This window comes from Cordyceps fumosorosea (assembly GCF_001636725.1).
Source record: "Cordyceps fumosorosea ARSEF 2679 chromosome Unknown scaffold_4, whole genome shotgun sequence".
NCBI classification, from domain to species: domain Eukaryota; kingdom Fungi; phylum Ascomycota; class Sordariomycetes; order Hypocreales; family Cordycipitaceae; genus Cordyceps; species Cordyceps fumosorosea.
The window spans coordinates 1,051,155-1,075,465 of NW_017387304.1; the positions used below are offsets into that span (position 1 = coordinate 1,051,155).

At 52.4% G+C, this 24,311-nt stretch overlaps 6 protein-coding genes across 6 annotated transcripts; 3 read left to right on the forward strand and 3 right to left on the reverse strand.

The window, feature by feature from the left end:
* Positions 1–1,031: 1,031 nt before the first annotated feature.
* Positions 1,032–1,732, forward strand: ISF_02516 (EF hand family protein; the record flags this gene model as incomplete). Its single annotated transcript, XM_018846122.1, has 2 exons — positions 1,032–1,220; positions 1,289–1,732. The coding sequence occupies 2 exons, from the start codon at positions 1,032–1,034 to the stop codon at positions 1,730–1,732; spliced, it is 633 nt and encodes a 210-aa protein (XP_018706829.1).
* A 5,857-nt stretch (positions 1,733–7,589) lies between these two features.
* On the forward strand, positions 7,590–8,677 carry ISF_02517 (casein kinase II beta subunit; the record flags this gene model as incomplete). The annotated part of the gene is made up of 2 exons (XM_018846123.1): positions 7,590–7,748; positions 7,811–8,677. The coding sequence occupies 2 exons, from the start codon at positions 7,590–7,592 to the stop codon at positions 8,675–8,677; spliced, it is 1,026 nt and encodes a 341-aa protein (XP_018706830.1).
* A 1,076-nt stretch (positions 8,678–9,753) lies between these two features.
* Positions 9,754–13,549, reverse strand: ISF_02518 (Exonuclease, RNase T/DNA polymerase III; the record flags this gene model as incomplete). The annotated part of the gene is made up of 7 exons (XM_018846124.1): positions 9,754–11,737; positions 11,778–12,194; positions 12,248–12,834; positions 12,882–13,008; positions 13,058–13,233; positions 13,284–13,391; positions 13,529–13,549. 7 exons carry the CDS (start codon positions 13,547–13,549, stop codon positions 9,754–9,756), a joined length of 3,420 nt encoding a protein of 1,139 aa, XP_018706831.1.
* A 666-nt stretch (positions 13,550–14,215) lies between these two features.
* ISF_02519 (Methyltransferase type 11) lies at positions 14,216–14,999 on the reverse strand (the record flags this gene model as incomplete). The annotated part of the gene is made up of 3 exons (XM_018846125.1): positions 14,216–14,270; positions 14,321–14,745; positions 14,868–14,999. The coding sequence occupies 3 exons, from the start codon at positions 14,997–14,999 to the stop codon at positions 14,216–14,218; spliced, it is 612 nt and encodes a 203-aa protein (XP_018706832.1).
* A 741-nt stretch (positions 15,000–15,740) lies between these two features.
* On the forward strand, positions 15,741–18,011 carry ISF_02520 (Fungal transcriptional regulatory protein; the record flags this gene model as incomplete). Its single annotated transcript, XM_018846126.1, has 2 exons — positions 15,741–16,384; positions 16,439–18,011. The coding sequence occupies 2 exons, from the start codon at positions 15,741–15,743 to the stop codon at positions 18,009–18,011; spliced, it is 2,217 nt and encodes a 738-aa protein (XP_018706833.1).
* Positions 18,012–20,972: 2,961 nt separating this feature from the next.
* Positions 20,973–22,497, reverse strand: ISF_02521 (Copper fist DNA binding domain protein; the record flags this gene model as incomplete). The annotated part of the gene is made up of 3 exons (XM_018846127.1): positions 20,973–21,991; positions 22,070–22,228; positions 22,422–22,497. 3 exons carry the CDS (start codon positions 22,495–22,497, stop codon positions 20,973–20,975), a joined length of 1,254 nt encoding a protein of 417 aa, XP_018706834.1.
* Positions 22,498–24,311: the final 1,814 nt, after the last annotated feature.

A 24,311-nucleotide genomic window follows, 5' to 3' on the forward strand; every position in this document is an offset into this window, starting at 1 on the left:
GGGGTGATGGGCTGGGATGAACGACTGGCGCGCGGTTCTGACCAGCTGCTCGTTTGCGCGCGTAGGAGAGAAATTTCGGCCTGAGAGACCTTGCTCGCCACGTAGCTGACGCGCCGCAAGGAAGAAGACAAAAAAAGAAAATCAAAGAATGAATGCTTGAGATGCCACGAAAAAAGACACTTCTGCCAGAGTAGATGAAGGACAAGAAGTGAATGGCGAAGACGCGCCGCGGAGAGGTGACCTCTTAGCTTTGGTGATGTGATGTGGCGAGAGGTTTCGCTCTAGCACGAAGCCTGGATGGGTTGAGGTTCAGAGGTTCGCCCCAGCCAGCCTTCGTTTTTTTCCCGTGCAGCTTTCGGGGGAAGTTCAGTTAGTTAGAGTGGGTGCCCATGTGTTCTTGGGTGTGCTGGGGGGGTTTTATTCCCTTCAGGTCTTCAGGTGCCCAGGCAGCCTTTGTGCACGGTGCAACCCAGCTGGGTTAGGCGTTCTTAGGCGTTTCCTCAGGCTGTTGCCTCCACTGGTCAATTCACTGCTGCCATTGGCCAGGTGAGCTGTGCTGACTAACCTGCACTAATCACAGCGCTTAGAGCTGGTAACCTTTTGGCAGGTGGCCTGCTGCCTACTTCTGCCTGTGAGCTACCGCCCAGCAAAGTACATGCGTGTGACTGCGAGGCGCACCTCTGCCCACTTCAGTCAGTCGCACGCGTCTCTTTTGCCAGGTCGCGTCGCAAAAGTGACCAAACCCGCCAGCCAGTTGTTCCTCATCGGCCATCGTGGGAGCGTTTACCGCCTTCTCTCATCTCAACCTTGTTTCCCACGCGCAAGATTATCAATCAGACGGGCTCGCCGTTCTTGCTTGCTGCGTCGCAACTTTGTTACAAACAATTTGTGTTTATGAATCTCCATTAATCCTTTTTCTTGGCTTCCCTTTGTTCCCACTTAGTTTGGACATCTGGGCATTGCTCCCTTTTTTTTTTTGGACACAAACAAGCCGTTTTCTTGCCCGATCGACAAACCCATCGGCCGCGACCATGGCCTCCAGACCAATGGGCTTCAGCTCGCAGTCCGCGACACCGCGACCATTCGCCGGGCGCTCCATCGCCGCCGTCGGCACCGGCCAGGAGCAGCGACAGCGCCAACCTCCGCCGCCGCCGCAGGTGTCGTCCAACGAGGACTACGCCGGCATCCCCGACGAGGACCGTGAGCACATTGACGAAGTGGTAAGCGCCCACCTGTTCCGTTACAAAATCAACAAGCCCAGCTCACACAAGCGCGCCAAAAACTACAGTTCGATCTTATGGACATGAAGAAAAAGGGCTACCTCAACAGCTACGAGTTCCGCCACTCCCTCGCCGCGCTCGGATTTGACCTTTCCAAGCCTCAATACTACCGCGAGCTCGAGAGCTACGGCACCGTGCCGCCAGATTGGCAGGACCGCGACTGCCCCGTTAACCGACTGCACCTATATCTCGATCAGTTCCGCCTCTGCGCCTCTAAGCTTATCGCTGGCCGCGACCCGCGCGAGGAGGCCGCCAAAGTCTTTGCCATGTTCGATTACGATCAGGACGGCATCATCTCCGTCGACGACATGCGCCATCTCGCCCAGGACATCAAAGAGGATCGCAGCCTGACCGAAGAGGAGATCCTCAGCATGATCGACCACCTCGACCATGAGGGCAAAGGTGGCGTCAACCTCGACGAGTTTATGCAGATGATGGAAGAGGCTGGCTAAGGCGCCGTCAACGGCCCCTATTTTCGCCCATCTTCTCGGGTTCTTGTCAAATGAACAGCGGAGTGGCGCAGACTGAGAAGGCAGAGCTGCAGCAACAAGCGCCGGCCTTGTTAGGCCATGCAGAATTTACGGCGTGCCGTGTGTCACACCGGCGATAGAAGCGGAATCTGTGACAAGCCTTCCACCTCGACACAAAGGAACACGGCCAACGCAGCTCACAACATGGCGTGGCTAGTCTTTCACCACGAAGGCTGCTGCTCGTCGTCGACTTACAATGGAGTCAATGCCATTGTACCTGAGCCCCTGAAGTGAAAAGGCAGAGACAAGGGCGTTGAGGGTTTTTTGAAAATGGATCATGGATGTACATCTGCCTTTGCCTTGTCGTTTCAAACTGAACTATCAAATCACTATGGGGCGGTCGAAAGAATAGCGCGGCGTTGTTGGAGTTTTTGTTGATGCTCTTTCTTGGTTGAGTCATTCTGTGGTTTGGTGCGCAGGATAATTGCAAATGTCAGATCTAAAATTTTGAGTGCAAAGAAAATGCGCCCCTTTCACATAGCCCAGCCCACGATCAAGTAACACGACACGAGGCAGCACGGTTCATCGGGAATGGGGATACTGGGCAGAACAGGACGGAGAAGGCTGCCCCAGCATTTACCTATTGAACTGAATATTGAAATTGCACAGCATAATTAGAACAAAAAAGGGCAAAAAGGAAAAACATACAATAGCCAGTGTTCGCTAGTCGTTACTGACCTAACTACTAATCTACTAATTAACAGCTTATCTATAGGGGAGTAGACGGGACGTCTTCCCACCGGGAACGACAATTAGCCGGCCTTACCCTGAGGCCCACTATAATGCCATTACCGTCCGGAACGGTTTGCTCGAAGAGCCTAGGCAACACCTCCGGGGCCGGCGCCGGTCTATAGAATCAACAGCACCCTAGCGCCGGACCCCCCCTGCTCTAGGACACGGCCATGGAGGCAACACCCCCCCCTCCGCCGGTTGCTCTGCATCGCTGGCGCCTACAAGCAGGGGGCCACAGCTGAACGTGACGAGAGCTAGACTAATAGCCTAGTGGCCTAAAGTATAGGGCTAATAGGGGGGGGACTCCCCCTTATATATAGTAGCCACTTTATTATAACCTCCCTATCTCTTCCTCTATAAGAGATTTAATTTAACCTTATATTAATGCCTACTTATAGTAGCTGTAGGGCTAGTCCTTAATACTAATACTATTATAGAAAAATTCATCTATTTAAAATAGTGTCTACCTCTATATGTTACGAACGCTGCTGCATCAATGCGGGGCTGGGCCGGACCGCCGGGGTAGGCACGCCCACAGCCTAGTTGGCACATGAGGTCACGTGATGGCTCATTGGATCATTGAGATGATCCAGCTACGCAGGATCATTGGGATAGTTAGATGAGCCTCATGAGCCAGCTTACAGTAGAGAGATAGACGGGTACTTAAGGAGGAGGTATTCCCATAGTTAGGTAGTCTAGATCTCTACTGATCAATCTAAGCAATAGTTCTACTATTGGGAGTAATCTCCTAAACGTGACTCAAGCTACGATACTGCTCATCTGCACCTGTGGTGCATTCAACCTGACTCACTTCCTAAGAAACAGATTTACTGTGGATTAGAGAAGAGCCACCGTTACACTATAAACTAGTAGGTTTTATTTTTTCTTAGTACTATACTTAGATAGGACTAGTAGGGAGCTTCTAGTTATAGTACCTTTAAAAAAAGAAGTAAGGCTTACTATTTTCTAAGTTAATAACTGTATTTCTAGCCTACTAAATAACTATAATTAAGAATGAGACAGGACGTAGTGTATTCTACTGCCTGTGGCCGTATGTATTAATACCTTAACAGTTTTAATATATAAAGGCGATATTATGCTATGTCTACTCTTGGCTCGACTTTGGTGCCTCCCTTAACTAATATGTAGCCACATCGTGACCATGTCCTGATCCGCAGAACATTCGCTCACAAATTCTTCGAAGAATTGGTGGGTACTGCCAGAAAATGATCTTTGGGCCTTTTCATCGCCATTGCCAAGCTAGCGCATCGCTGGTGACTTGCTAACGCTACGGGGATCGCTAGAACGGACATCAGAGGGCGGAAGGAGCTTCACACAGACAGGCGAGGGGCCGGAACTTGTTCTCAAGCAACAGCGTAAAGGACCATCTAGTACTCCATACTATACTACGGATTGATGTCCCTTTCTGCTATTAATTGATATTGTATTCCTTGCTTTCGTATTTTTAGTTAGGCAGCTTCAATCTCTACATAATCGCGTAGTGCATACGTACATAGCAGTAACCTACATAGTATGTAGCTACACACTGGAGCATTCGTTGTGGTAATCGCCAGGCGGCTCCCATAGCAAACGGCAATCTGGTCAATGAACTGACCATCACAGATTCCCCTTTTAGGAGAGTGCATCGAGCAGGAGCGGATTGCAAAATATCCGAGCAGCCGACTTTGGCCAAATGGCCAATCGGAATCGTTCGCCTAATGGCAGAGAGGGAAGCAATGGCAGGACCTCCGTCAAACGAGCGGCAGACTTACCCAAGTTACGGTTTTCTTATGGAATATACCACTCAGCCTTGTGCTGATTCCACCCCCCAATTTCTAGGTTCAATTCGGAAACCAAGCACCTCGGAAGCCACAACACCAAAGCAACAGCACCATCGGGCGTCCATCACCTCGTGTTTCACCGACCCTGCCGATTCAATACCATCCGATCGTACCGGTACGTCCACTTCAGGAACATCTGATTCATTCTTCAGTCGCTAACTCACGGCAGCAGCACTAGCTACGCCTCCGACAACGTTGTCCGGACAATCCTGCCACAACACCCCTCACTGTTTGGTTAAGCTGGGAAAGACGAAGGGGGGATGGCGATAAGGAAACCCGCGGATCGGAGGACGTAGTCATGAAGCAAGGAAAGAGGGCAGGTAGCCAGTGGCAACGAGCAGTGGCAATAAATAAAACACATCCTTCCTCCTAAGATATTCCGTACCGTGCAAGTCTTTGGAAAAGAAATATAAAAAAAGGCCTCAGCACCCCAGAGAAAACAGCAAGGGTTTTCCCGGTCGTATCATCACTGGCCAAGACTCTCATGGTTTGTTCTGCGTCATTCGACGCTGGCCTCCAAAGGACTGGGCCTTGGCTAATCTCTTCATGACCAGCCAAATTGATACGCGCTTTCTATGTGTGCATGTGTAGTGTTTCGCCTCAGAAGTAGGGGGTAGGCTTGCCCTTGAACCCCATCATCGGCTAGAAGCCCTCATGGTTTAATCGTGGTACTGCGTGGCGCATAGGGATTTGTTGTTCGGAGATTTTTAGCAACATGGAAATTGCAAACGCATAGGAGGGGATTCGGGGTTTGTATAGGGATGTGCTAGCTCTATTCCAACGCCAATTTTTTTCCAGGAATGACGTAGCAGAACAACGATTTCCTACCTACATAGTGTGACAGGACAGATAGACCCAGTCGGGCCGTTCCAGACCGCAGATTCGTGTGTGTTAAAAAAAAAATCACACAAAGCACGTCTGTGTAAATACAGTGGCAAAAGTTAAAAGTTAAAAGTTAAAAGTTAAAAGTCGAAAAAAAAAAATAAAAAAAAAAGCATCCGAGAGTACTCAGTAGTTAGCATTTCAATAGCAATAGACGCCAGGCTGTCAAGGGTGGGTCGGGTGAGGTCCGTTATCCTCCAAAAACGGAGGCACACTACTCCAAGGATTGCGTCGAAGGCTGCATTTTTCTAGGTCTAAAGAACCAAAATAAAGAGCTGGACGGGACCCCGAATTCTCTGTTATCTATGGTCGTATGTGCTGGTTGTTGGTCGGTTACCGTACATAAACCTTTGCTATGGAAGTTGAACGATTTGCCGCGTTTTGTTGAGCGTGGCTCGATTTCAGCGACTATCTCAAGCAGCAGCTCAAAATTATGTCGCACCAGTTTATTATTTAGCTTGCCACCCTACAAAAAAGCTTAGGCCTCACCTTGAACTCAGCGTCGGTTGGCGGATTGGCGTTTGCCTTCTTTTAACGTCAGTGAGAGAAGACCGATTTCGTAACGGTAATTGTCTAGCTTATATAATAAGATAGGCAAAATAGGGGATATAGGGAAGACAGAGAAGATCAAAAGTAAGAAGATAATGTACGAAGCAGCACGATAATGTTATACAGGAGAACATCTAATTGCGACAATATTCCGCGCCAATTTATAGCGAACATATACAGGTCGAGCAGTTTTCAACGAAACCACCAATTTACAGATCCATTCAAGTCTCCTGACGCCCCTTTGCTTTTTACAGAGTGCCACCACCCTTCTGGTATAAAAAGCGCGTCTCCAGCGTCGACTTCCGCTTCGCACATCTCCTCGATAGCGTCTTCAGGCTGCCAAACTGCCTGGTGGAGAACTTGTCGTTCTTCTCCCTCCATCATCTCTGTACCTCTGATGCGGCTGTTGCCTTGCAGGCGAAGCTGCAACTGAACTCGTAGATATAGCTGTTCTCCTAGCTGGGGCGGGAGAAGTCTGACAAGCTTCTGTCTATAGAGTTGACAGAACAGGTTGGGATTGGGATCTCGGTGAAGTGGTGTATATGTAGGCTCAGTGCCGAACCAGATTGATGAGCTGTAGACGTCCCCCTTGCCAGCTTCCAAGACTAACCTTGGGGTTGGAAGGTCTTTATGAAGCTTTGCTGGAAGATCCGCCAGGAGCGACTGCGCAATGTATAATTCCACGACGTCTTTACCGGAAGCTTTTCTCAGCTGGTTAAAATCCAATGCCCTGTGCAGCAGCTTTAGAGGTGCGAAGACCTGGAAGAAGCGGTTGCCTGGAGAGGCTGCTACAGTCGAGTGCAGGATACCGGCTATTATTTGATCTTCCACATCCTGGCTTGCCATTAATGAGTCGCAAAGTGCGTGGATGGCTTGCATATTTTCTTTTGATGACGCTACTATCTCGTATGGGAACGGTAGCTGATGAAACTCTTCAAGGTGCTTTGATAGGCCACCCCTGGTTGCATGAGAGCCCTCTGTCGGGGGTTCGAACCATTTATTTAGAGCAGGTATTGAGCATGTTGGAGAGCCATGATCTTTCCTGAACAGGACAGGCCTTTTTTCTGCAAAGGCGCCGTGCTTAAATGATTGGATGTTGTCGAGCGTGGCATTCCAATGCATGCTTTGTACGGGGAGTACAGTGAGGCTGCGGCTTGCACTGCTGTGAAACTGCCTCGCCGCCGAACGGCCGACGTATAAGGACGACATGACCCTGCCGGTCAATCCGTCAGCCAAACAAATAAGCACACGGGATTTGTTGTAGTGATATGGTGTGCTCTATTATTATTCCGCGGTGCAAGTTCAGTCAGTCAGTGTTTATCACAGCTACTTAAGTTGCTGGACAGTAAGTATTATTACGGTGAATTCCGCGGAGGCCGGGTAAACCCAGCTTCCGCCAGTCCACCAACGGGCTGCGCGGCGTCTTTCGCCCCTCCCCACCGCAACATCCCACCACCACTGCCATCAAAACGCCATTTTACGCAGTTTCAGCAGCTTTATCCCAGCAACCCCATTGAGTCCGGGGCTCATATTAGTCGTTCTAGCGGTGCGCACGCGACTATACTCTTTCATAGAGCTTTTGCGGTATTAATACCTGCCTCGAAGCGTGCGGGAGACGACGCGCGCTGCGACGCCTGACAGACGTGCTCCAACACCCACCAATAGGCATTGCAAGACGGCCCAGAGCTTCGACTATCCCCCAAGACGCGAGCTGGCCAGACACAAGGCATCGCGCGGCTCCTGAACCTCAATCTTTTAGCGTGTTGAGCGGCGCCATGTCGACATCCTCGGCCGCGCCCGAGTCTTGGATCACTAGCTTCTGCTCCCTGCTCGGGCATGAATATTTTGCGGAGGTGTCTGAAGATTTTATTGAAGATGACTTCAACTTGACGGGTCTTCAGACGCAAGTCGAAAGGTATAAGGAAGCTTTGGAGGTAAGAAGCTGCATCAGTACCAGCTCCTTCTTTCTGGACGGGCCGCTGACACTTGGTTCTAGATGATTCTCGATGTAGAGCCCGAAGAAGACGACGAAGACCTTGACGAGGATGAGGAAGACTACGACAACGAGTCTGCTATGGAGCATGGTTCGCGGTTCGGCAACGAGAGAAGAGGACATTCCAGAATGGCCAGCGACCTTACTGTTATCGAATCCTCCGCCGAGCTGCTATACGGCCTTATCCACCAGCGATTCATTTGCTCACGAGTCGGCATTCAACAGATGAGCGAAAAGTATGAGCTGGGACACTTCGGCGCCTGCCCTCGTACGCACTGTGAGCAATCGCGCACGCTTCCCGTCGGCCTGTCTGATATCCCAGGCGAGGATACGGTCAAGCTTTTCTGTCCCTCCTGTCTAGACGTCTATGTCCCCCCCAACAGCCGGTTTCAGACTGTCGACGGAGCGTTCTTCGGCCGCACTTTCGGCGCTCTCTTCCTCATGACTTTCCCAGAGTATGACCTCACGCGACGCGGCTCAGAAACGCTGGCCTCCATTAACAGTCGCATTCCGATTGCCGAAGGGGAGGCCATCGTGAACGGCATGTATACGAGGAATATTGCCCCAGGACTTGGTCCCCACCGCATATACGAGCCCAAGATCTACGGCTTCAAGGTGTCGGAGCGTGCTCGCACAGGCCCGCGCATGCGCTGGCTAAGAGACCGGCCCGCCGATGTGACTGAGCTCGACGAGGCGAGGCTCTATCGCCAACAACACCCTGACTCAGATGAAGACGAGCATGACACTACTAGCCGCGCTGTTGTGCGCAGACGGCCGCCAGGCAACGCGCGCCTCCGCCAACGGCGGAACCAAATCCAAAACGGCAGCCCAATGGCCATGTCAACCAATGGTGCTGAATCCGAGCTGTAGCGGGAAGTCCGATACATTGTGGCCTCAAATCCTCCGCCATAGCCGCCAACTAAATGGCTACTAGTCTCTTGACCGCATCAACGTTTCAATCCAGGCTGTGCGATGGTGCACCACGCACTTGCGAAAACGCTGGACAAGCTACAAGCGCCTCCACACCCAAATCCACAACGAGTGCGAGACCCAGGTCAACCTAGAAGAGGCCGTCTGCCCCTTGTTGGCATCACTGCAGATGGCACAGTGCTTTGAAGATTCTCGCAGACGTCGCAGGCAAGACTACGAATCCTAGAAGGAAGCGGGAGGCCGTAGGGAATACCGGAGGGATATTGTTTCTATGCATAGAATTGGCGTTGGGTAGGCACTTTCCTAGGACAACTGCAGGAACGATCATGCTGGAACGACTCTGACAGAACAACGAAACCTCTTTCACTCAAGCAAGAACAAAAAACAAGTCACCATTGAAACATACTCTTCTTTTCCCTCAGTTTCCATATCTCTCCTCTTCCCATTCTTCTCTGCAGAATTTGTCAATTTATATATGTTACCGCGCAGTCCATGTCTTGCTCATGTTTCTCACACTATTTGCTTTTTCCTCCTTCACTGGCGTTTTATGAGTAGTTTAGATTGTTGGCGGGACCTCGTGTGTACCTTTTTCGTTTCCTTCTCCCCAGCATGTTTGAAAATGGTAGCTCCAGGTGAAACGAGCTGCGTTGTCGGTTTTGGGGGCTCATGTTTTCCCTTGTAACGGGAATTCAGGTTTTGTGGGGGGGGGGGCGCGATTGACGATAGCAGGAGCAGAGAATGAGGATAACATCGATTGAATACTACGTGTAATGTGGTGTCTGCGGGAAATAGAGCTACTTCATCTGAATTCTCAACTGCGAATTCCCTAATCTCTTCATCGTACTGTCCGTCATACGTCTGTGAATCCATAACGCGCCGAGCCAAGCTCAGCCGAGACCCAAGGCAATCACGAAATCCAATTGTATCATAAAAGCTATTGTTGCATATCTTGCATAATCAAAACCTCTCGATGCTCCTTCCTGCAAGGTTCACATCGTGCTTCCCGGCCTGACACCCTATCTCAGCGGCGAGCCCTTTCCGGGCGTCCACGCACCCCCTCCAAACCCCGGCGTCGCCAGCGTCGCGGCTCGCCTCACCGGTGTCGATGGAGCCACGCTGCCGCCGTTGCCGCTCCCGTCCACCGACAGCGGCGGCGTGTCCGTGCGCTCCACGTCCTGGCCATCCTTGCGCAGCGGCTTGAAGTTGACGTCGCGCCCGGCGCGATATATGTCCTGCAACATCGGCTCCAGGATCCCGGCGTCTTCGAACTCGAGGTACTTTCTATATAGCTTGAGCGCGGTGCGCGAATCCTCGATGGAGTCGTGCGTTTCCATCTGGATGTCCTCTTTGAGCAGGTACCAGGCGAGGAACGCAAGCGACAGTTTCCGCAATCGCGTCTTGAGGAAGAAGAGGTCAATCGTGTCGATAATCTGTGACTTGGGTACGTGAATGTTGATGACGCGGAAATCTTGCTTGAGGCCATGCCCCAGGAATTTGCAGCCCAGGTTGAGCAGGACCCAGAGCTTCTTGTATACTATTTTGAGGGGTAGCAAACTGTGTTGGGAGACCCGTGGGTCTAGATCTGACTGAGTGATGCCCGAATAAGAGGTGAGGTAGTCCACGATTGGCTCCTTGATAGTGATGTAGTCATCAATGAACGGTAACCCTTCTTCTTCGCCTTGGCCCCGGACAACTGAGGCTCTTGCCAGAGCGTATACAATTGGGCGAATTGTTTCTCGTTCGCCGTCCGAGTTCATCTCAATTTCCGGTTGCCTGACAGCCACAAACTCCGTATCCAGGGCAATGATGGTGTCAGGACCTGGATGCTCTGTCAACTGCTTGAGCACTTGGTATGTTTTGCTCTCAGGAGTGTGCGGGTTTATATCTTCGTAGAGGACAGAGCTATCAAGTTGATCTTTCCACGTCGAGTCCAGCTTGTTGTTCGCGTCCCGGATCTGGAAGGCAATGACAGCCGGTACTTTCCACGAGGGGTTGAAAGTGAGCGCCTCTTCTGTGCTGACAGACCTCACCAGGAAGTCGTTGAACAGATGCCACTGACTCTTACCCGGCGCTTCTGCTTCAGCGTGAGCGACATTGATCATCGACACTAAATGTGGCTTCTGAGTTTGTCCGTTTTCAATATTGATTGCCATACCAATCAAAGAATAGACGGCGATATTGTGCATGCCACGTTGAAGGTGCAGTTTCAAATCCTCCCCCTCATAGCAGAAGAACTGGCCCTGGTCAACAATGATGCCTATCTCTTCCGGAAGCCAGCCTGGCGTAGACCAGAGCATGCGGTGTTCGGCTTTGCTGATGGCAGTATTTAAAATCAGAACGGACGGGACGCTGTGAATGGTCTTCTTTGTCGCAATATCCTTATATTTGCCGCATTTTCCGCACCATCCTTTTTTTATAAGCTCCCTCTCCACGCTATTTTTCAAAACCTGAGAGAATATGACCTTCGGCATCTTTGACGAAAACGTTGGTTGTGTGTTGGGAGAGGGGTATACCAGATCGTTGACCAAGGTTGACTTTGGGTGTGTATATTCGCTGCGACAAGATTTGCAGATGATGGAGCTAGTTGCGGAAGTTGAAAGGACTTGCTCCATAGGCGCCGAGGTGCCCTCTACTACCCGGAAGTCTTGTACAATCCTGTCGAGGAGGAAGCGCGTCAAGCCCTGCAGCATCATATTAAGCGAAGAGCCACGGGGATCTTCCTCTAAAAGACCAAGCGCGCCAGCTTGCGGTTGGTTGCTGAGTGTCTTCAGCAGATTCGTCGCCTGGCAGATGGATCCTTCGGCCTTTTGCAACATATCGAATAAGTAGCCAAGCTCACACAGCATGCAAGTCTCGCTTAAACATGATGTAGCAGCGTGACGAAGAGCAAGGTTTCGGATGGCGGGAATAAAGTGCATGATCTGCAGGAGAGAGTTGGCGTATGAGTTTGATATGTGAATTTCGAGTCCTGAATACTTTGTCTTATTGTAGAATCTGCTACTGTTAGCTTTTGCGCCGGAGAGTCGCAGGGCTGACTTACCCAAAATCGAAGTCATCAACACCAAATTTGCTGTATTTGATCTCCACGTTTCCATACATGGCAGGTACTTCTGATTTCTTGCTTTCAATCTCAGTCTCAGCCAATGGGCTATTAAGGTCGTCGGCTTTGTCATCGCCAGCGCTGTCTGACTTGGCCGACTCGCGCGCCTTTTCACTCAGGAACTTGGGCGTTTTGATGCCAGCATTGACTGACTTGACGAGACTCCGAGTATTTTCAGCCTGATTCCGTCTTAGACCCCGCGTGTTACGTCCATACAACGCAAAGCCAGCAGCTTTGAGTGAAGAAACGAACTGTTGGTCAAGTTTGGGTGGCGGAGCTCCGACATCCGACACTAGATCGGGCCATGCAGAGGCTAGAACATCGCGGTAGTATGGTAGTCCGATGGTATTCAGTGGTCTACAGCGCGTTAGCACTCATCCCGGCTTCTGGGGTGTATCATGTATACTGACATCTCCGAAGACCAGTCCATGGGGGCCAATTGTTCTTCTGTATCCGCAAACTCAATCGGTGTCGCAAGGTCTACAAAATGGAGCTTGGTACGTGATCCCCAAAGGTGGATGTGACATTCGGCGTCTGTCAGTGCCATGCCCTCCCCAGATGGGGCAATCTCAAACATGCTGAGATAGGTTAAAACGTTTGCCTGCCTGACGTTGCTGGTGTTTGGGTTCATGAGATCGACGACGTGCATTTGGCCACTCTGTGACAAAACGATGCTCGTGGTCAGCATTCTCGGGTGCATGCGAACATATGCGGCTCCGGCTGGGAATGGTATTGGCGGCATAGACGACATCTTCTTGATATCAAAGACGTTGAGGAAAGGGTCCAGCATATAGTTCTGCCCTTGTCGTAGCGAGTATCCGCATGTAACGATGAAGTCGTGCTGGGCGTCCATGTCGTTGATAAGCGCTGAATGAGCATTCCAGGATTTGACGACAGTAAAGGAGACGGGGTCAAGTAAGTTGACAAGGCCATTCTGCGCTGCGGCGCAAATGTAACGGCCTCGTTTCATGATGATATATTGGTGCTCGGTTGGGACCTGCAAATGTCAGCCGCGGTAGAGCGCCAGGCTACGGCCGTTCGTACCTGCTTGACGACTTCGCCTTTATTGAGGTCGATGACAAGCATTTGCTCTTGCATCCCGGCAACAATTATCTCGGTGGTTCCTTTGGAAGTGAAGCTCATGCAGCGAAGGTCCTGCATATCTTGGTGCCTATGGCCGAGTCAGCGCACGAGCCTTGTCCTATGGTCATTGGTCATACTTTATATGCCATATTGCTGAACCCCTTCTGTGAGACATGTGGACGTCGTTGGATCCGAGAGCGATCACGCCTTTATCGTTGACCAGAATCTGTCGGACGGGTCCCTCCGAGGACAGGCGTGCTTTGAACGAGGTGTATCGCTGCAACTCGCTTCCGAAGAAGGATGTAACGCGCCCCTTGAATAATGTGAGAATTCATTCGTCTCTATGTAAGTGTGTAGTCGTACGTAGTCATTTCCAGTCCACAGCAGTTCCTGCGACGTATCGAACATCATGGTCGTGACCGGGCTTGGCATGGCGTGGATTCCTGGTGGCGGGAATTGGATGCGGGCGACCTAAGATATGGATATGCGTTAGAGGAACGGTATGGCAGGCAGCGCGCATTGTGAATGCCGCGGTGTGAGGGTGATTGTTCGCATGCGCGTCATTGCATCGTGTGCGGAGAGGCCAAGTGTTGGGGGCTGCGCCGTACCTCGTCCCAATCTGCATCCATCTTGGCTGATTTCACATAATCCTCAATATCATAATTCCTGAAAATAGCGAATACTTTAATGCTGAGTCGGGCTTCCCAAGGGAGGCACAGGAGTGCGCAGTATCGTGGGTGTTGATTGCCGAAGTTGTTGCGACACGGGCTCCGATGTGGAGGACGCGCCTAGTGGGCCAGCGGACGGTAAGCTTGGAGGGGTATTGGTATCGGTACGTACGCCAGTACTAACGCTACGGAGAGGTTACCCGAGATCGCGACTATGAATTTTCAACCCGCGATTTCAACGCGCAATTTCGAACACTACAATTTATAGTATATAGCGGAAATATACTCACATTAGTGAGAGAATTTCAAGCTAGCACGATTGTGATCCACTGGTCTATCTTTATATCATGTCGTGGGCGGTTCATCCTCCGCTAACACTCCAAGTGTCTCACAACAACTTACAGGGACCAGGCACGTTAGTAGGTGGTCCTGTCGCCGACTGGCATACAACGGTCTACAATCCGCCAGCATCATGGCAATTGATATATTGCAAAATTTACAGGTATCAACCCATCTTGTAGCCCTATCGCGTCATCTGCGTGTTCGCCACTCTCCTCAACCTTTACAAACCACCGTGTACCCGTCATTCTCCCAGCTTCATCCCACAGCCCTTGGAAGCTCTGACCATTATGCAGATACGGCCTGCTGCCAGCCGAAGAAACCCTTGTCGGGTAGATCGTCCCTATATGTTTTCCGTAAATGAAGCTATTCTTTCTATCAGTCCTCAGCCACATAATCAGTCGTTTGGCGGCGTATAGCTGCTCCGTCCACGACAACAAGTGGAAGAAGCTGTCGGCGTGGACGATTGTGAAGCGCCCAGACAGCACATCTAACCGCCGATCGTCAGGATTCAGCAAATCGCCAGTGACAAATGTTGCTCCCAGCGTTTCCTTGTCACGGAAGAGATCGTAGCCCAGGCTGATGAAGCGAGGTTCAATATCGGCACCAAAGAGCTTGGAGCCCGCAACCCCATTGGCGCGTAGTTGCCTCAGTGCCTGCCCGAAGCCGCAGCCGATATCCAGTATGCTGTCTGTAGATTCTGGAAGCGTGAGACGAAATAGAACCTGTTGGTAGCACGGGTCTAAAGGTTTGGCGAGGCGCAAGAACTTCCAGCGCCCAATGAATGGCTGTCGAGATGCATCCCAGGCGAGCTTGCGCTGTGAAGAGGTTAGATAAATTCGGGCAATAGGAAAAGACATATAAGCGAATGGAACTAAAGAAATGAAGTAAAACAAGCATAAGAAAGTTTAAAAAAAAAAACATCAAGAAGATTTCTTACAATATGTAGCAAGTGACTGTCAATATTAGCCTCTGGGATGCCACTGTAGTGCTGAAGCAAGCTATACGCCATGGCGTTGTAGCTGGGAACGCCGTCTGTGTAGGCCCACTTCTGGAGAGTCAAGATGTCCATATGTGGCTTGCTGCGATCAAAGTGCTGTGGCAACGGAAAGAAGGCGCATGGGAGAAGGGTTAGGGGGTGAGAGATGCCATGAAATCCACTTCTAGATCGATTCCATTTTGTCCGGGCGGCGCACCGTGCATTGCCTGGGCGAATTGTTGATTTCCGGAACAAAGGGATAACCTGCTGACGGGAGCCGTAAGTATGCCGAGCAATGCATGTCGCCATGCGGCTCTGCGCATGTTGATGACTAAGCCATTGTCGCCCTTGGTACTTCTGCCCTCGCCTGGGCTGCAGAAAAATTCTTCCACCTCCGTGGTCTGATCGCAGCGCACCTAAAAATCACACGCTTCACGGCGCCGAGTTCTTCCTCTTCCGTTGTGCGCGACGGGTCCATCGCATTTATCATCGTCCGGATTCCAGGTACGGCTCTGTAGTTATAAGTCGGCAATTGGCTGCACTTTCTACCAGCGAAATATTCGCACCCTCCCCCTAGGCATTTTGCCTTCGATGGTGCATTGCACTTGTCCTCGTGCTAACAATGGCTCGTTAGTTATTTTTGCCCATCGCGACGAGGCAGCATCGTCGCGACTAACACGCTCGACGTGCGTCCAAGTATTTCTACGCTTCTGGCCGCTGCACGGTTGAACGTGCTCAAACAACTTTTGTTTCGTTGGTTGACATATTTGACCACTATTGTTGGGCGATTTAATACGAAGGAACCCCTCCTTTCCCCGTGTATCGTTGCCTGCTATGGGTCCTAGTCGCGATGGCGAGGCCGACGACCCCAACCTGAACTATCCATCGCCGGGAGCCGAGACCATGGACACGGGCCCTTTTTATAATACCAACGGCCGAGAAGACACGCAAGAGCCCCACGAACATACGGAGCAACATGTTGAAGACCACATGCCCGGCACGGACGATCACAGCCATCTTCATACGGAGGAGGATTCGCAACATGTGTCGCGCCCCGACAACCTGGAAGAGCTGCAGCTCGCAGCACAGCTGGGCCAAGGCCTAGCTGGTGCTGGCCTCTTGCCAACGACCGATCCGAACATGGGTGTCGATGAGACGGGCATGCGTAGCATTATGCCCCATCCTGAACCGGACCACCGCACCCCCAGCTACGTGCACGATACCCCTACCTCGGACCACATGGTCCAGCACAGCATACAGGTGCCCGTCGGTCCGCCCCTTGGCCAGTACAACATGGGAGATGGAGTCCCACCGAGAAAACGATCCAAAGTGTCGCGTGCTTGCGACGAGTGTAGACGGAAAAAGATAAAATGCGACGCGCAGTCTGACACTGGCGAGGCTCCGTGCTCTAGCTGCGCGCGGTCTGCAATTCGTTGTCTTTTCAGTCGCGTACCGCAAAAGCGAGGTCCTAGCAAAGGGTATGGTATACCTGCACTATAATTAATGCGCAGTCTTGCTGATATCTTGCGTAGGTACATTAAAGAACTTGCCGACCGAATCAACAGCATCGAGAGCAAGCTCGAATCTGATGGCGGCGTGTCTCAAGACGAAATCGACAAGCTCTTTAGCTCTGAGCGTCACCGGGGTACAAATGGCACTACCTCTGTGGATGATGCCAGCCGCAAGCGCCCGTACTCGAGCATTTCGAATGAATTCAGCACACCCGCCCCCAATCGCCAAGCACCCTGGGGATCTGAGCCTCGATCATTGCCGCCCGACTCGGCGCATTCAAACACGTACTACCACAACTCAAGCCTGGCACCGCAGCCCTCTGCTGTGAATGATACGCCCTCAAAGCCCGCGCACGAGGAGGTGGATGATCTACCCATGGAGGATGGCGAGTACGTACCCAACATTGATGAGGGCGTACTCAACGACTTCCTCAACTCTGTCCAGCCTCTGTACCCCATCCTTGCAACAACCAAGACGCGTCAGCAAGCGCTTCTGGCGCAGTGCCCACTGTCCGTCCGGACGGCGTTTGAGATTGCCCTGCTCGCCGTCGGGCAGAGCACAGCGGGCGACGTCCAGCAGGCCAACGCACTGCTGCACGACTGGGAGAGTAGTGAGGCGCCGCGCACACGCGCGACGGACATTGTGCACGCGCAGACGCTGTTGCTGCTCATCATCGACGCTGACTGGCGTTCCGTGTCGACGCTGCCGTTCCTGCTGTCGCGCGCCGTCGGGCTGGCGAATAGCATGAAGCTCTGGAAGCTGCCGGCCGTGGATCCTGCAGCCGAGACGGACTCTAATGAGGCGCTTTGCACGCGCATCTGGTGGTCGCTCATCGGCATGGATCGGTGGTACGCGGCGGGCACGGGCAAGCCAGCGCAGATCCCTGACAATAGCGTCGTGGCTCCCGCCGGGCTGGAAGCAGTTGTTGGTGAAACCTGCTTCTACTTCACCCGTCTCTCCAAGCTTCTCAACCGGATATCCTTTGTCATCTCTCACCTCCCCACCGGGGTCGCCACCGCCGACCCGCCGATGGCGGCCATCCTGGGCGACTATATCGAAAACTACCGCGAGGACCTCCCCGCACACATGGACGCCGGCGCGTTTCCGCTGATCCACCTCGCCTACTGGCACTGCAAGCTGCTCGTCACGCTCATCACACCGGGCTCGACAACGTCGGAGGCGCTGTGGCCGACCAAAGAGGTGACGCAGCTGCTCCTGGCGACGCCGCACCTGCGCAGCCCTCTCGTAAACCACTACGTTTCGCTGGCCACCATGTCCATCACGACGCTGTCCCGGTCGGAGCGCGCGCGCGACGAGGCGCTGGCGCTGGCGCGCGACGTCGTCGATGGCGGCACCCCTCAGCACTGGGCCGGCGTGCGCGACCGCCTCTCCGAAGTGCTGCGCCCTCCGACGTCGTCGTCGGCATCGGCCGCGGCGGCCAGCCAGGGCCTGCAGCACCTCGCGGACCTGGCGACCGCGCACGAGGGGATCGCCCCTGCAGAAGGCGACGCGGCAGTTGCGGCGGCGGCGGCTGCTGTAGCAGCAGCGGCGGCGACTGCATCTCTCGCCACGGGATACCTCGAAGTCGCGTGAGATCATTGATGTCTAAAGCGGCTTCGGCCTGGCGAGGCTATAATGACCTTTCTTGTGTATGTATTGTACGTGATTGAGATGACGTTTCTTTTGGGGTTCCCAAGTCATGGCGTTGGTAAACTCAAGTGTATACTAAGACGAAGCAAAACAAGAGCAAAGCAAAGTTGAGCAGAAAAGGCCAAGACAGCTAGTTGGTTGGTTTAATGAAACCATGATTTAATTGAACCCGCCACCCTACAGGCGGTGCTATGTTGGTGTCGCTTTTTGGAGTTGTTAGGGAGCTTTTGTATAGCGCTGGTTTTTTTTTATCATGGAAGAAGAGACGGTTCGGTTTGATGCGCAGAGTGAGATGAAGAGGGATGCTGCCAAAAAAAAGAAAGGAGGACTAGGAGATGGATAATGGATATTCAATGGATCCTATAAAATATATCTACAAGCTCTGTTCACGAAGGCACCCGACACTAGGTTGGTTAACCTCTGACTTGTGTGCTTCTATCTGAGTGCGCCGCAAACTTGATCATCATGCGTCTGTCGGTTCATCCTCGCCGGTCCCCTTTGCAGTCTATCTTTGTATAGCTGCACGACCGCCCTCCTTGTTCGCATGCTCAACCATGACTTTATCGGCCCACCTTGCTTTGATGTTTTATCCCATCTACAGTAACACGCCCTTTGCTTTACCCCTCCGTACACCAAACTCGCAGCCTCACCCCCTCCTTTGTGCTCACGGGTCGCAAAAATACAGCACCACCACCCCTCTCGGCTGCCGCCGGGCCTTTCCTTTCCGCCGGTTGTCGACGGAACGTTGGATCTACCTTTGTGTGGCCCCCCGTTATACTGGGCTCGCTGTAGTTTCCCGTGCCAGCATATTTTGCGGGAACTTCCTGCTTTGGCCAAGGTCTGCTGGTTGGCTCTGCAGCGACGGGGGCTGATTTTTACGACGACACAGCCTGTAGTTAGGTAGTAATGGTTGTTTTTCAATGATGGCCTGAAACGGCATGAAAATAGATCCCCGCCTTTTGCATCTTTTTTTTTCTTTATTTGTTCTCGTAAAGGGAATGGGCGCTGGGGCTGGGGGAGGCCTCCTTTGCCCTGTGAGACGGAACGTGCCTTTTTTTTTTGTTTCCCGTTGCTCACTTATACGGTGTATCTTCCCCATCCGTGCCTTTCCCATGATTTATGCGAATGCACCACCCTTCTGGGGGAGAAACACGGCACTTGTCATGTTTCCTTATAAGTCGAAGAAATAAATGGGTGTCGATTTGCTCCTCCGCTGCTAGCCCAGTAATTATTTGCCAACGCAAAAAACGAAGGGGTTCTGGCTGGCGGTTTCGCCACTCCCCTCCATCCATCGAAGACCCTCCAAGGCCCTCTCTCCCAACCCCGCGTTTGCCCGTCGTTGCAACGTCAAGGTGGGGGAGGGGGGGGATGCGAGGCGAAGGAGGGGGAAGGGAAGGGAAATCATGCAGGTTTCCTTTTTGCTACAAGGCGGGCGGGCTAAACCGATCGATTCCGTCCCGGTTCCAGCCTCTTGTAAGACGGCGGGTAGGTTGTGTAGCCCTGTTTGTGTTCCGTGGAAGCGACGAGGTATGATGTGACAGCCACAAAGCTCACACTGCTCTTGTTCTTGTTCTTTGTCCTGCCTACTAGAATTGCCCCGAAATACCCTGTTCATCGGCAACGAGGTGAGGTGGCCAAAGAGACACTGAAGGATCATCACGCTTGCATCTGCCCCCGACTTCTTCCTTGACCAAACCACCCCGCACTCATCCAGTCCAGGACAAGGTCAAGCCTCACCGGTGATGAACGGGGCGAGTCACGTATGCCAAGGAAACGAAAGACGCTGCACATGTCCAGCCTGTTCTGTCGTGCTGGGCTGTACCATTCCATTGGCAGGGGTTTTAGCCCATGTGATCCCCAACGGCCCTCGTATTGTGCTGCAAGTGTGCGTGTGCGTTGTTGGCGCTTCTGCCATCTGTAAAACAGTGTATTGAACAAGTAAAAGAGAACCTCTAAATATATTTTTTTTGTGCGCCCCAGCTTTTGTTTTTTTTTTCGCTGCCCAATCCCAAGGGGTATATGCTGTTATCTTTGGTTTCTCGCCTGTAAGCAACGTCAAGACCTCGAATCAAACGAACACCTTTAAAGAAACACCAGGCAAAGCCGAAAAGAAAAGGGAAAAAGACACCAAAAACAAAGGCGATTCTAGCCAGAATCTGATCTATCCAACAAGAAAAATAAACGCCAAACCACAAAGTATATGTACCCCATCTTTCACATGCCATGATGCAAGGCCTAGAAGACGGCCGTCATTGTCCATCGTTGTGGGCAATGGCGAGACCAAAGCAGACCTTGCATCTGAACTCGGAGAGATAGATTTTTGTAAGTTTTGCGACCAAACCAAACGCCCCTTATATCCCATTTTCAAAACCCCAACCCAACCCAACCAGCCTCTTTACGCATCATGCGCATCAGATTCTATAGTGCAAAACCAAGGAAAAGCTCAGAGGCATGTGCAGAGGAGCATTGCAGGGAGCAGCATTCGGGGGAGGAGGCAAGCGCAAGAGTACAAAGTAGCTAAGACGATCTCGCCTATAACAACTCTGCATAGAAAGTAGAAACAGCAACAAAGAAGCCCAAGCGCTTTGATACGTTTCCATTCCGTCCCTTCTTCTGCCTCGTGCCTCGGCCCTCATGAGCCCGTCAATGTGCCAGAACAAGAACAAAAAGTGAATGTAGCCACACCACACGATCAATCGCCCAAAATGTATCCCGAATGTTCCTTCTAACGAATCTCGTTTATCCCAAGCAAAAACGCCTGAAGTAGAAGTAAAAAAGAAAGAAAAGAAAGCTTCGACGCCGTATCCCTGTAAAAATTTGTGGAAGAAACATAACGTTTCGACAGAACAGAAAATAAAAGAGAAGAAGGCAGACGACCATAGTCATGAATGCGAAGAAGCATGACTATACTTGCCAATAGTTGTTTGCTGTCGCGGCACCAAGCGGGTCGGCGCTCTCATCAACGGTGGCAATGCCGTCATTGTAGTTGGGCATCCAGAATGCGGGGTCCTCCTCGACGAGAGATACGCCTGAACCGGCCATGGCATTTGCTTCGGCGTTCTTGTAGAAGCTGTCGTAATCGATACTTGTCAGGTCAGCAGCGCCAGCGGCCATGACGTTCTGGCGCAGAAAGCTGTTGCTACCAAAGCCGTCCATGTCGTCGCCGCCCGGCAGAAAGTCTTCGACTTCGGAGACGTCGCCCGAGGTGGATGTGGTGTTGGCGAGGTTGGGAAGCTGTTCGGAGCCGCTACCAAACTCACAGAGGCCGTTGAAGTTGCGGCCGCCAGTCTGGCTGTAGCTCGAGGGAGCAAAGTTGTCCGGGCGGCCGTCGCTGAACTCGTAGTTGCTCCAGTCGACCGAAGCGGCAGAGAGGCCAGCGCTGTACATGGGGCCGTCCTGGTCAAAGCCGGAACCAAAGAGGTCAAAGGAGCCGCCGTTGCCAATGTAGGCGGAATTGTCGATTCTGGAGAGATCCAGAGGTGGCAGGTTGGCGGTGCCAAGCTGGAAGCTGGAGGCGGCCATGAGCGGCGAGGCGGTTTCCGACTTGACTCGGCGCTCGCGGGCGGCAGCGCTCTTGGAGTTGTGAGTGAAGCTCAGACCCTCAACGCCAGCACCGAGGCTGCTGGCACTGTTGGCCGAGTTGACGCGATTAAGCTGGTACGGGTTGCACTTTTGGGCAGCCCGGTTGTGCTTGGCCATGGGCTTGTGATGGCCGTTCTCGTCGAACGAGAGGCCGCCATCGGCGTGGATGGTGTTGGCACGACGTCGGGGTCTGACGGGCGGCTTGGGACGACTGGCCGCGAGTGCAGCAGCTTGAACGTCGGTGGATTCTTGTTCCGAGTCGGATTCATGGACGGTGTCGAGGCTTGGCTCCTTCTTGAGGGCGCAAGTGCAGCGGCCACCGTGGTTGCAGCAGCAGGTCTCTTGAGCGAGGGAGAAGAGGGCGCGTTAGGACTCGGAGCAAGTTGCGAGACGAGACTGAAAGGTTCAATAGAGCTCACCAGTGTGTCCTTCGACGGTAGGCTGCAAGTGAGTGCACTTGCTCGTCTTCTCACCACAGTCGCACTTGATGTGGGCAGCGCGCGACTTGCGCATGGACCGGCAGTGGGCGCATTGAGAGACAGGACGGCCCTTCTTGTTGATATGTTGAAGAGGACGATCTGTATAAGACCAGAGGCAGTTAGATACAGCTTCAGAGGGGAGAGAAAAAAAGTCGGCGCGTTTCGAGAGGCATCCGTCGACTGGAAGAGGCCATCGTGGTGCTTGTCATGGGCGCCGGCGACAGTGGGCGTGGGGTTGGGAACGGTCGCCGTAGGGGGTGTTGTAGGGGCGTCCAGGTGCTGAAAGACTTACCCGAGTGCTGGCAGTTGCTAACACGGTGCCCGCGCACGCATGCCTCGCAAGCGTACTTTTCGCCGTCAATTATCATTGCGAGAGGATATTGATATCTGCGGAGGCAGATGCGAGGCAGGAAACCAGGGAGCAGGTGGAGGTGAAAGGAGTGAAAGGAGAAGGATGGTAGGATTTTTTTTCTTTGGAAGAATAAGAGGAAGCAAAAGCGTCGGTGGAGGAAGAAGACGGAGAGTCAGTCTGGCGGGTGGATGTATGTGGTGTGCCCGGAGTGGGTGTGGGTGCCCGGCGGCAAACGGGCAGAAGACAGAAAGTGGCAGAGTGCCAGAGCCAGAGAGGGTGGTGGCAGAGAAGGCGGAGGGTGGGCTCAGAGTTGGTGCGGTTGACTCCAGGTGCAGTCTGAAAGTACCGATGAGGTAGGTACCTTTTGCCAGTGAGTAATGAGGGAGGTTACTTTGCCCTGTGTATCAGATGACAATGGTAACTTCTTGGCTAAAATGAGTACCTGGAAGATGGGTGCCGTTATGCCATTCAAGGATGTACCCCGTACCGACCTCCGCTGAGAAGGACAGAGGACGAGCGTGTCAGAGACCAAGAGGTCAGTGAGTGGCGGGCGGGTCGAGTGAGCAACGAGCCCCAGGACAGGGTCCGTTTGTGCGGGTTCCGGCTTCCAGCTGGAGGGGGACCAGGTTATCCGTGGTTAGTAGGTAGGTATGTATGCGGAGGGTGGTGCAAGGAAGACGCAGGGAGACAAGGGAAAGCAAGTAAATATATGTCAAGACAAAAAAGGTCAAGAAGAAGTAGGAGGAAAGAGGTGGGTAAAGCACAGGTTTTGTTGCGCTGATGATGAGACAGAGGTTGCCCTGAAGGCTGGGCTGGCTGTGGCATGCAGGATTCGATGCAGTCGGGTCTGGGCAGCCAGACCAGACCAGCCAGCACAGCCAAACAGCACAGTCGGAGGAAGAGGTAAGGTTATCTTACTTTTAGAGGTAGGTAGTAGGGGCCTTCCTTCGTTCACCAGAGTTTACGAGCTCCTGGTCACAGGTTAGTCAGTTACTGGCGAACGGGTTAAGCATGAGCATGAGTATCAGAATCATAATATTATCCACTCGGCATTGATCAATCAATCGCAGTGGTGGTAAGCGCAGCGTTGAGCGCTGCATACCATGTCTTTCAGCGGAAGAAACAAGAATGAGTGCAAAATGTTCGAAACACAGGACCGGGATAATCACATCCACGACAGCCAAATCGTGAACTCGAAATCGCGGCAATAGTGCTGTCTTTCCACAAGAAACAGGTTGGCGACGCCGGACACGTTTAGGTACCTAGGTACCTCATTACAGTTAGAGGAATCAGCGGGTAAAAAAGCGGTTTGAAAGAGTGGGTGCAGGCCAGCCAGTTGGGGGGTGAGATGGGGCGTGGTGTTCAGTGGCTTTGGGAGTGCATGCAGCCTGTAAGTACCCCCAGTGCCCCGGGCCCCCCAGTGGAAGGGGGAGGGGCTGCCAAGGGCCAAAGGAAATGGGGAGCAGCGCCGTACAGCATTGTAGTCCACATGTACTTCATGACTACGGAGTACCTGGTTACAGATTAGATTGTGCTCATAAGATGCGGAATGTTTACACAGAGTGAGGTACCTCAGGATGATGATGGTATCGCTGCTGATGATGCTTATGAGGTGGGATGTGGGATGGCCCTGCTGCCTGACACTGAGCACCTGATTAGCCAGGTATCTTAACTATGTACCTTGCCTTCCGTAGTGTGTAATTCGTACTTACAGTAGTAAGATTTGTACCTACCTGTTAGACCAAAACAAACAGGTAGGGCTATTTCAAGACCAGAAAGGACAGCGACTACCTATAGGTACGCAGTCATCAAACCACGCTTGCCTTATTG